An 11,010-nucleotide genomic window follows, 5' to 3' on the forward strand; every position below is an offset into this window, starting at 1 on the left:
GGGTTTGAACTCACCATCTTCCGATCATGTGGCAGCGTTCTAACACACTGAGCCACTGGCTCCAGACAATTCACACTTCTTTTTTGTTTGTTTGCTTGTAAGTGACACATCCAGAATGTATTTTTCAATGTATTGTTAGTTCTTAAACATAAACTCATACAGTTTATCCCCCAGTGAGACATACGGTTGTCTGTACCTCATTTCAACTGCCGAATCTGAAGTTTGAACCAGGAATCTTCAGATCTACAGTCTAACGCTCTCCTAACTGAGCTATTACGGCTTGCAAGTATCACATCCAGTATTTATTTTTTACATTGACTGTTACTTGTTACTTCTTAAACAAAAAAACTCATAAAGTTTTTCACACAGTGAGATCAGCCTAAGAGTCATAGGATTTTCTGTACCTCATTTCAACTGCCGAAAGCCTGGATGGAACCAGGGACCTTTAGATCTTCAGTCTAATGCTCTACCAACTGCGCTAATTCAGCTTGTAAGTGTCACATCCAGAATATATTTTCCAATTGATTGTTAGTTCTTAAACAAATAAACTCATACAGTTTTCCCCCAGTGAGATCAGCCTGGGAGTCATACGGTTTTCTGTACCTCATTTGACCTGCTGAAAACCGGTTCCATTTGTACACTGTCAAAGTCCATAACTTATCATCTAGTATAGATCCTCTACAACAGTGGTTCCCAAACCTTTTCTTGTCAAGGACCCCTGAATTTACACTTTATTAGCCCATGGAACCTAACCCTAACCCTAACCCGGCTATAATCCATGGTCAAAAACGATGAAAAACGATTATTTGAAAAAAAGACAAAATCACTTCCAGACCATGGGCTATAGTCCATGGTGTCGGAGTGATTTTCGTCCTCAAAAATGATGAAAAACGGCATGCTACAGTACCCTAACCCTTGATCATAGGAGATAGTAATGTAGGACTCTACAGATCGAGTGCTATCCAGTCATAAAGTTTGAACACTTGAAGAAACTACTATAGAAAACTGGAAACACCGCCAATGTGGCGCACTGTATCCTATCCGTAGGAATGAACAATCGACAGCAGGTGACAACAGAAACAGGACGGAAGACAATGAGGGCGGACTTGTGGCCTACATGGGTCACATATAATTCGCCCAGCTGGTACCCACTTAAGGCCCAATCAGATCCCAGTTCAAACCCATATAGGCAAACACAGGTGGCGCACACATGGTTCTGAAATAAAATGGCCCATTTGGATACCACCTAAGACCCAGTTAGAAACCCACGTAAGGCTGGCTTCCAGGCCAGTTGGAAAAGGGCACACTAAGAGGTGGTAAGAGTATGTTAAATTGGACATTTCCATGGTAAAAGGTTAGCTGGACAGGGTTCTTTCAGACATTAGCCCCAACCGTTACATCTCAGGAAACAGGGGGAGAGAGCACCGTCTCCCGATGGTCCTCCAGCACCTTGATGACATGGGACTTGAACCTGCCAACTGTCTGTAGCAGAGGCAACCGATCAAGCGCACCACAACATTGAGCCAAGGCACCTTTGGGCATTCAGCAGATGTCTCCTGGTGCTTTTGAGTTTTAATTTTTTATTCAAGCCTTGAAAAGTTCAAATTGCTGCAGCATTGAGCTGTAGGAGGAAAGGGACTTGAACATGGAATGTCTGTACTGAAAGCCTGATCATTAGACCACTGGGCCATCAGTCAGAGTCTCTCAGCCAAAGTCTCCTGGTAATTTTGAAGTGATCTTTTGTTCGTTAGCCTTCAGTTAGTAAAGTAAAAATAACAGAATCATAATTAATCAGTTGTTTCTTAGCGCTGTTGAGGTCTTCTTTTGCATGTTAGTGTAACAGCCGGGAATCAAACCCTGGTCTTCCACGTGGAAAGCCAACATCTTAACCACTACGACAATTATAGTTTTGTGGTTGTCAGGCTGAGGCTGTGAGCCACTGCTAGAATAGTAGTAAATGAAGCTCAATAACTATAGCATTAAACTTCAGGAAGAGTGCGATTTGAACATGAACTCTCTGTGCTGATCAACCCCTACTACACCATCACTCAGTAACAACTGCCTCTTCGTACTGTTGAAGCAATCTTTTGTATGTTAGCAAAGTTGAAAGAATCGAGAGTTGAACATAGAATCACTTTGATCAGATGCTTTGAGTGCTCTTCAAGAGTTGTTTTGTATGTTAGTGTAACACCCAGGAATCAAACACAGGTCCCCTGCACTGAAGTCCAACCTCTTAACCACTAAGCCAAAGCAACTGCCTATTGCTCAGAGGAGATATGAGACTTTTGAGGTCATCAGGCTGAGGCTGTGATCCACTGCTATACAATAGCCTTCAGTTAATACACCTCTACATGTTCAAATCCCTGTTCTCCTATAGCTTAAAGGTATATTCAGTGATTTCACTTAATTCAAATATCACTTATTTTTTTGTTTTGTTGTGATAATCCTCCCTACTATAGAGTGTGCTGGCCATATAAGGAGTTCCTCCCTGTCCCCAGTTAGCTGGGGACAGCTGGACAGGGTCAAAAAACCTTAGGTTTCGTTTTTGACTCTCTATCCTGATTGGACGAAAGGCTGGGTCCCACAGCCAAAAACAAAACCTAAGGTTTTTTGAGTGAAATCACTGAATATACCTTTAATGCTGGAGTGTTTCAACTTTACTAACTGAGGGCTAACACACACAATTACCAGGAGATGTTCACTGTGTGTGTGACTGATGGTGCAATGGTCTAATGATCAGTCTCTCTGTATGGACATTCCATGTTCAAGTCCCATTGCTCCTATATAGCACAATGCTCGAGTACTTTGAACTTTTCAAGGCTAGGATAAAAATTTAAAACTCAAAAGCACCAGGAGACATCTGCTGAATGCCCTAAGGTGCCTTGTCTCAATGGTGTGGTGCACTTGATCGGTTGCCTCTGCTACAGACAGTTGGCAGGTTCAAGTCCCATGTCATCAAGGTGCTGGAACGGACCATCGGGAGACGGTGCTCTCTCCCCCTGTTTCCTGAAAAGTAACAGTTGGGGGTTATGTTTGAAAGAACCCTGTCCACCTAACATGTTACAGATAAGAATTAGGTCAAACGTTTAAAAATAAAATAGCAATGCATTTTGGCCCATCATTTGACAGAATAGTCTGTGTATTTGCATACTGGGCCCTGATTATAATCGTCGACAATGGCAATGTCATTTTTCTTGACTTTTGACAATGAAAAAACTACACGCTATAGTATATTTGTTTAATCATTTTCATAATTTTTTTAATCGTCGCAAAAACCATGAACTATAGTTCATGGTTTTCGCAACGATTTAAAAAACAAATTAGAAAATTATGAAAAAACGACATACTATAGTTCATGGTTTTGGCCCATCATCTGACAGAATAGGCTGTGTATTTGCATACTGGGCCCTGATTGGTGCCCAAAACTTGGTTGGAAAGTCCCTCTTTTATGTCTGGCTTCCAGGCTAGTTGGAAAAGGGCACACTGAGAGGTGGTAAGAGTATGTTAAATTGGACATTTTCATGGTAAAAGGTTAGCTGGACAGGGTTCTTTCAGACATAAGCCCCAACCGTTACATCTCAGGAAAAAGGGGGAGAGAGCACCGTCTCCCGATGGTCCTCCAGCACCTTGATGACATGGGACTTGAACCTGCCAACTGTCTGTAGCAGAGGCAACCGATCAAGTGCACCACACCATTGAGCCAAGGCACCTTTGGGCATTCAGCAGATGTCTCCTGGTGCTTTTGAGTTTTTATTTTTTATTCAAGCCTTGAAATGTTAGTACTCCAGCATTGAGCTATATACTGTAGGAGCAATGCGGGACTTGAACATGGAATGTCTGTACATTGAGTCTGATCATTAGACCATTGCCCCATCAGTCAGACACACTCAGACAAAGTCTCCTGGTAATTTTTTGTGTTAGACCTCAGTAAGTAAAGTTGAAACACTCCAGCATTAAACTATAGGAGAACAGGGATTTGAACATGTAGAGCTGTATTAACTGAAGGCTATTTTAACTGAAGGCCATTGTAGCAGTGGCTCACAGCCTCAGCCTGATGACCTCAAAAGTCTCATATCTCCCCTGAGACATAGGAAATTGCTTTGGCTTAGTGGTTAAGATGTTGGCCTTCCGTGCAGGGGACCCGTGTTCGTTTCCCGGGTGTTACACTAACACATAAAAAACAACTCTTGAACAGCTCTAAAAGCATCTGATGAATCTCATTCTGTGTTCAAGACTTGATTCTTTCAACTTTACTAACTGAAGGCTAACATACAAAAGATCGCTAAATTTGACTGAGGGACTGCCATTGGACTTTTTTGATGGAGATATGGCGTATAAAGTAATGTCTTGCAGAAAACAAAGGTGCCTTGGCTCAATGGTGTGGTGCGCTTGATCGGTTGCCTCTGCTAGACAGTTGGCAGGTTCAAGTCCCATGTCATCAAGGTGCACGGAGGACCATCGGGACGGCTCTCTCTCCCCCTGTTTCCTGAGAAGTAACTGTTGGGGCTTACGTCTGAAAGAACCCTGTCCAGCTAACATTTTACCATGAAAATGTCCAATTTAACATACTCTTACCCACGTCTCAGTGTGCCCTTTTCCAACTGGCCTGGAAGCCAGACATAAAAGAGGGACTTTCCCCACCAAGTTTTGGGGCACCAACCAGGGCCCAGTATGCAAATACACAACCTATTCTGTCAGATGATGGGCCAAAACCATGAACTATATCAAGTCAAAATGGTGGAAAATCTATCCTGACACAAATGGGCTTGACCCAAGGAATCCAGGGAAAGTAACATTTTGATTTTACTAGGTTCAAGAGTTATAAGGCGAATTGTAAAGTGGGCTGTTATGGCGCCACCATGAGGCCGACTGATGTTATTTCTGAGAGAAAAATACTTGATGTGAGCTTTCGCATTTTTGTAAGTGGATGGGAATATTTTAATTCACTAATAAATTCGTTATTAACTTATACTTTCTTAAATTAAGACCTCCATATTATTATGGTCAATGCCTGTGTGAAAAGTGGGAGCGATTGGTGCAGGCAGTGAGGATCTATGACAGTGGTTCTGACACACAGACAGACATTGAGATAATAATAGTATGATGATGATATGATAAGATGTATATAATACACTACAGTTTTGTATAGGTTTTCTCTAGGTGACAGTCTGTTTGGCATGGTATTACCAGAGAAAGACAGGAAACAATTTGATGCCACTGTAATTCTTAGAGTCCTGCCTCTAGCAGAGCTAAACGGTACTGCAGGCATTAAACCAAGCCTTCTGTCTTTCTTTGGAAGTTTGGATTGGTGTCCTTCTGATTAGTGTAGCTAGTTAAAAGCTTGTACCCACAAATACCACCGTTTGTTTCAAGAAGTACCGCCAAAGCAAATTTGGCATCAGTCCATTCTTTCAGGAGTTACCCAGTGACGCTGCATGCATAACGTCATTGTCTTACTCTGTGAAAAGCCCCAGTGGATGAACAGAATTGTAATAATAATAATAAATGTAATAATACACTTTATATATAGCACCTTTCATACAGAGTTGCAGTTCAAAGTGCTTCACAGGCAGGACTCTAGGTCGTCCTCAGACAAACCCTCCATCGTCACTTCCAGTCATCCCTGTTCTCCATACATCTGGCCAGTTTGTTGGTACTTTGTGCTCCTGTGTCTTTCTTGAGTATACAGTCATCCACGTATGTTAATGTGGGACAGAAATCAAATGCTTCACAATTAAGTCATAAATTAACAAAGCAGACACAAGGCAAAACACAGAATATGCATAAAATCAAGGACATAGAATAAAAATAAGGATAAAAGGTAAAACTATAGGGTTAGAATGATAAGAAATCCGTCCTAAAAACATTGCCTCTCCTATTCTCTTTTGTGGTCGCTTTTTGTGTGTGTGTGTCAAGCAGACAGTCTGTTATGTATGTAGGGCCTTGGCTGTTGACTGCTTTGTAGAGTCTACAAATCTAGCAGCAGAGTTTTGAAAAATGTGAAACCTTCACTCCTTTGATCAGAGATCCTCTAACAGGGTGAGTCCTCTAACAGGTTGAGTCCTCTAACAGGGTGAGTCCGCCCTGTCCATGGGCTCCTCCATATCATCCATCTCTCTCTCACAGTCTTCGCAAACCTCGGTCCCGCATCCCCCTACCAACATCAGCGTCGGCATGTCCCACGCTCCGAACACGCTGCTCTCCGGCGCCCAAGACACGTTGACCATCCCGTCTGGACACTGCAGCAGTCCACCGACAGAGTACAGACTGCTGCCCGGGACCACCTCGTCATAGGAGGGGACGAGGGCGGCGGCTCTGGCCTCCTCCAGCCGGAGCATCCGTCTGCGTCGGAGCTCAATGACGGTCTTGGTGTAGGAGTTGAGCGTGAGCACCGCTGACCCCATGGAGCAGCTGAACGACACCCAGGCCAGACTAACGAGGAGGAGGAGAGAGGAGACATGGGTGGAGGAGGAGGGGAGTATAGTAACTGTACCAAAAACATTGGTAGCAGCACTCAAAAACACCTGATACTAACATTTTATTGATAGTCAATGAGAGAGACAGGAAACTGGGAGAGAGGGGGTACATCTCGAGTCACTTGCCTATGTAATTGAAATACTCAATTACGTAGTCAAACTGTCCAGACTGAGTAGCAAAGTGAATATTGGGATTGTTTATGGTTATGTCAGAGTGGTGTGGCCGTGGTCTGCTAGGCCGACCCCTCCTCCCATTAGCCAATTTTAATATAGGATAGGATTTTATCTATATCTACATTATATGAGGCTTTTAGTTTAACCATAGAAGATCCCTATAACAACCCTTATAAGATCCCTATTCTGGGCATGTTATCATAATAGGTGAACTTCAAATCTCTTTGCTGGCAATAGTAGAGATGCAACCTCACAACATGTTGCAAGCCTGTAATATCCTGTGAAGAGATTTGTTGTAGAGGGAAAAGGGATGGGGAAGCTACAGATCAAAGAGCTCAATGTCAAGGTCAAAGCTTAGCCAACATACGCAAAAGACCATCCATAGTCCCAAGTCTCTGGCCTCCAGTCTTTAGGTCCCACAATGATGGTCATCTGAAACACTGTACTGAACATCATGTGGGCCACCATCCCTACCAGCCCTGGAGAGAGATGAAACACAATCAATTAATAGTAATTTTTTATACAATACAAAGAAAATGCAGTTCCATGGAAAGCATAAGAAATGTCTTGAACACTATATGGTTTCAGTAGTCTTAGGCAATTTAATAATTAACAATGGCTTTCAAAGTGTCACCTGAGGACCCCCAGGGGTCCTTGGGGTTGTTCCAAGGGGGTCCCCAGAAAAATGAGGAACAGTTGTTACACTTTGCCCACTTATTACATTTTTTGTCTATATCCAAAAACTTTGTCAAATCTTCTCCTATGGTCGCTGGCACAAAACCGGTTCAAATGGATAGAAGCCCTAAAAGCAATGAGATAAACAAAAGTAAAGAGGTAGAGCAGAGCAATGAATATAATGCATACAGCAGCAGGTCTCACCTGACAGTACAATGCAGATAGCTGCGAATGAGTTGATCTTCAGGGCGTACATCTCCTTTTGAGCACACAGCACCTCCAAGCAGTTCAACAGAAACCCCATCCCCAGCAGACCAATGTAGGTGAACTCACAAATCAATGACAGCCACAGTACCCCTGAGACACACAGACAGACAGACGCGCGCACGCACGCACACGCACACACTTCATTTCAATTAAAGAAACCGAGGTATATACACTTTTTTCCCCGTTACATCTTATAGATCTAGCTTGAAGTGACACTATTTCAATGCTCAACATTATATATTTGTCAAGGTTCAAGGTTCAAGTTTATTTAGTGTCCCCGAAGGGCAAATTGGGTTGCAGCATAGACAGTACATTAAACAATGAAAACAGTACAGACAACAAACAGTTCACATAGCGGATACCAGAGTAAAAGGTGCACACAACCATTAAAGTGCAGGCGTTTAAAGTGCTATGCGATAGGTCATAAAAGTGCGTGTGCATAGACATAGGCACAAGATAATACAGTAAAAAGTAAAAGTGCTCATCATAAGGTTATATCCTCGATCTACGCACAGCAGCATTCAGTGTGTGAATAGAGACCGGGACAAAGGAATGTTTGTGCCTGTTTTTTGTGGCACAGGGGGCTCGCAAGCGAAGGCCGGATGGGAGAAGGATGTACTCTCCGTATAGTGGGTGAGCAGCATCAGATCGGATACACAGGGCTTTGTTAAGTACCTGTTTCTTAAAGATCTGGTCTAGGCCGTTCATTTGTGAGCCAATGATTTTTGAGGCCACTTTTACAATTCTCCCTAGGGAATTTTTGTCTCTGATGCAGAGATTACCATACCAACAGATAATGGAGAAAGAAATGACGGACTCGATGTAGGCACTGTAAAACAGTTTCATCAGAGTCTTGTCGACATTGAACTTAGCCAATTTCCTATTTGTCAATTATGTCATTACTATAGTCATAAAACTGAGCAGTCTTCTGTGTGTCTGCACGCCACTGAAAGCAACCCAAATGCCAGTATAACTCAGGCTTTACAGTCAAATAAAGAAGAAGAATGTGGACTGTACAATGATACTATTCTGCCTTTGGAACCATCCACCTGATTCAAAGATATGGCACAGGTCCAGCTACAGTAGTTCATTCATACATAGACAGCTTTGGTTTCAACTTACCTTGTGTTTCTTCGGGGGTTAGATCTATGAAGCTGCGACACTTTTCATCTGCAATACCTGCAATACAGTAAACAAACGGGAAAACAAACAGAGGAAAAAACACCAACAAAAGAAACGAACAATGAAAGAAAGAGAAAAAAAGAAAGATAAAGATAATATATGTGCATATGGCTATTCATTAAGCTGTATGCATATTATCTCAACAGGAAATTTGTCAGAGCGGTATGACTCTTATTAAGCCTATAAATGATTTTTGTCTCCCTGTTTTGAGAGCAATGCCTAAAACACTAAATAAGGATGTTTGGTTTCTGTGTGGGAAACCAAACATATATCATTCACTCAAAGGAACTTCCCCTTGACCAAGGTAGATATTATGCTTATGAACTTCTACTGAAGGTGTACTCCATTCACATCCCGGGTCATGGTGCCAATTATGTAACACCCGGGAATCCTTTTTTAAACCTGTGTCTGCCATGTGGGAAACCAAACAAACATCTACCACTCATCCAAAGAGGAATTCCAGCCTTGGCCAGGGTAGATATCAGGCTTAAATGGGCTTCAGGCAGGGCTACTCCATTAGATTCACATGTGTGTGTGTATAATACATTTGTTCAAGGATAAATGCATTCACTTCCGAGTGAATTCTGCCGGGTGCTTAAAGGTAAAGTCCCTAAAATACAAATCTGCACACAGTTGAACACAGTTCATGAACCTGATGAAGACCCTTTTACACATGGAGCATTCAAGGAGGTGAGCAGATCACTGTGTGTACATCTCACCACTGCTGTGCTGCTCACAGCTTTCCCAGAAGCCAGTATGAAAGTATCTGAAGGCGTACTTGTCCTCTCCGGTCTCCCAGACATAGTGGACTGCGTTAGCTAGCTGTCTCTGTCTGATGCTGGCCAGTTCCTCCTTCCGGAGCGGAGACAGCGTGTTGTTGAACGGAATGGGAGTGGGATTCTCTGCAGAGTACATGAGGAGAGTGAAAGAGTGACCATACAACGTGCCTTGTGCCGGACAAAACTGCTCAGCAGTGGCACCACATAATAATCGGTGTGGATGCTCACAGTCACAATTATCATTATTATAGTTATATACTTATATTATCATGCTTGGTGTGATTGGCCCATTAAAAGGAAAACGTGTCAATTACAACAACAATGAAAAACCTTGGCCATAAAAAAGGCCAGTGGAAAGAAATTGTGATCCCTAATGAAATGGGAATAATGGGAAATTAATGCAAAGTGTAAAGCACAAAATTATCAGAATGTCCATTGAACACAGGCCCCTTGCGACAGACTTGCACCCATGGGTGGATGATATCCCAGGCCATTCCCTATAGATGTGCAGAGTACATCAACTGCATTTTTGTTTAAATGCCCCTTTAACCACTTTCAACCTGGCATCGCCCTTGTATATATGTATAAATAGGGCCTAAGAGTATAGAAAATATATATACAGTATATATATATATATATATATATATATATATATATATATAATGCTGGGAGACAGTGGCGTGCACAGACATTTAGAGGAGCAGGTGCTCAAGTGAAAATAGGGCACCTTGTGCAGCACGTGGAACCGTCCGGTTGCCTTGATAGTGTGAGATTTATAAATTTTGGGGCATAAATAATTAATAATGTATTAGAAGCTTTGAATCAAGAATTGATCAATGTCACCATGATCCACTGTACAAAAAAATGATGGCCAGGGTTTTGGGCACATTGCTGTCCAGAGGGCAAGGGCAGGTGGTGCTCTAGCACCCCCTAGTGTCTATCTGTGCACGCCACTGCTGGGAGAGCTAAAAGACGATACCTGTGGTGTAAGGCTCACTGTTGTTCTGTCCACAGTTCTTCATCTTGACAGGAGACAGGCAGAGGGGCTTCACCACCTTGTGCGTCCCCTCCGTCCAGTAGGACGTGCAGATAGCCAGGATGGACAGAGACAGGGCCAGAGAGGTCAGGGACAGGGACAGCAGGGAACGAGAACGACGTGACATGCGATCCAACATGGCCGACAGAGGTCAAAGAGATGGGAACCAAAGGGAATGGGGTTCTACATAGGGTTGGTAGAGACAACAGGTGCCGATGACGCAGGCATTATCACTTTATATAGGACTATAAAATAACACTGCTGCTGCACTGGCGGCAATATAACGTATCACGTATGCATACATTTGATTTACAAATGTATGATTTATAAATTGTTGTTATATCTGCTCCAAATGATTCTCTACTTCATGAGAAGCCTTTTTGCCTCATATATTTCTATTTTGACCATGCATCTTACACAT

General features: G+C 42.7%; 1 protein-coding gene across 1 annotated transcript; it reads right to left on the bottom strand.

Moving 5' to 3' along the window:
* Positions 1-6,065: 6,065 nt before the first annotated feature.
* On the bottom strand, positions 6,066-10,728 carry LOC310855513 (germ cell-specific gene 1-like protein; the record flags this gene model as incomplete). The annotated part of the gene is made up of 6 exons (XM_083760539.1): positions 6,066-6,432; positions 7,018-7,129; positions 7,530-7,682; positions 8,715-8,762; positions 9,494-9,676; positions 10,533-10,728. 6 exons carry the CDS (start codon positions 10,726-10,728, stop codon positions 6,066-6,068), a joined length of 1,059 nt encoding a protein of 352 aa, XP_083616665.1.
* Between the last annotated feature and the right edge of the window lie 282 nt (positions 10,729-11,010).

This window comes from Protomyctophum parallelum (genome assembly GCF_964188405.1).
Source record: "Protomyctophum parallelum genome assembly, chromosome: 3".
Classification (NCBI taxonomy): domain Eukaryota; kingdom Metazoa; phylum Chordata; class Actinopteri; order Myctophiformes; family Myctophidae; genus Protomyctophum; species Protomyctophum parallelum.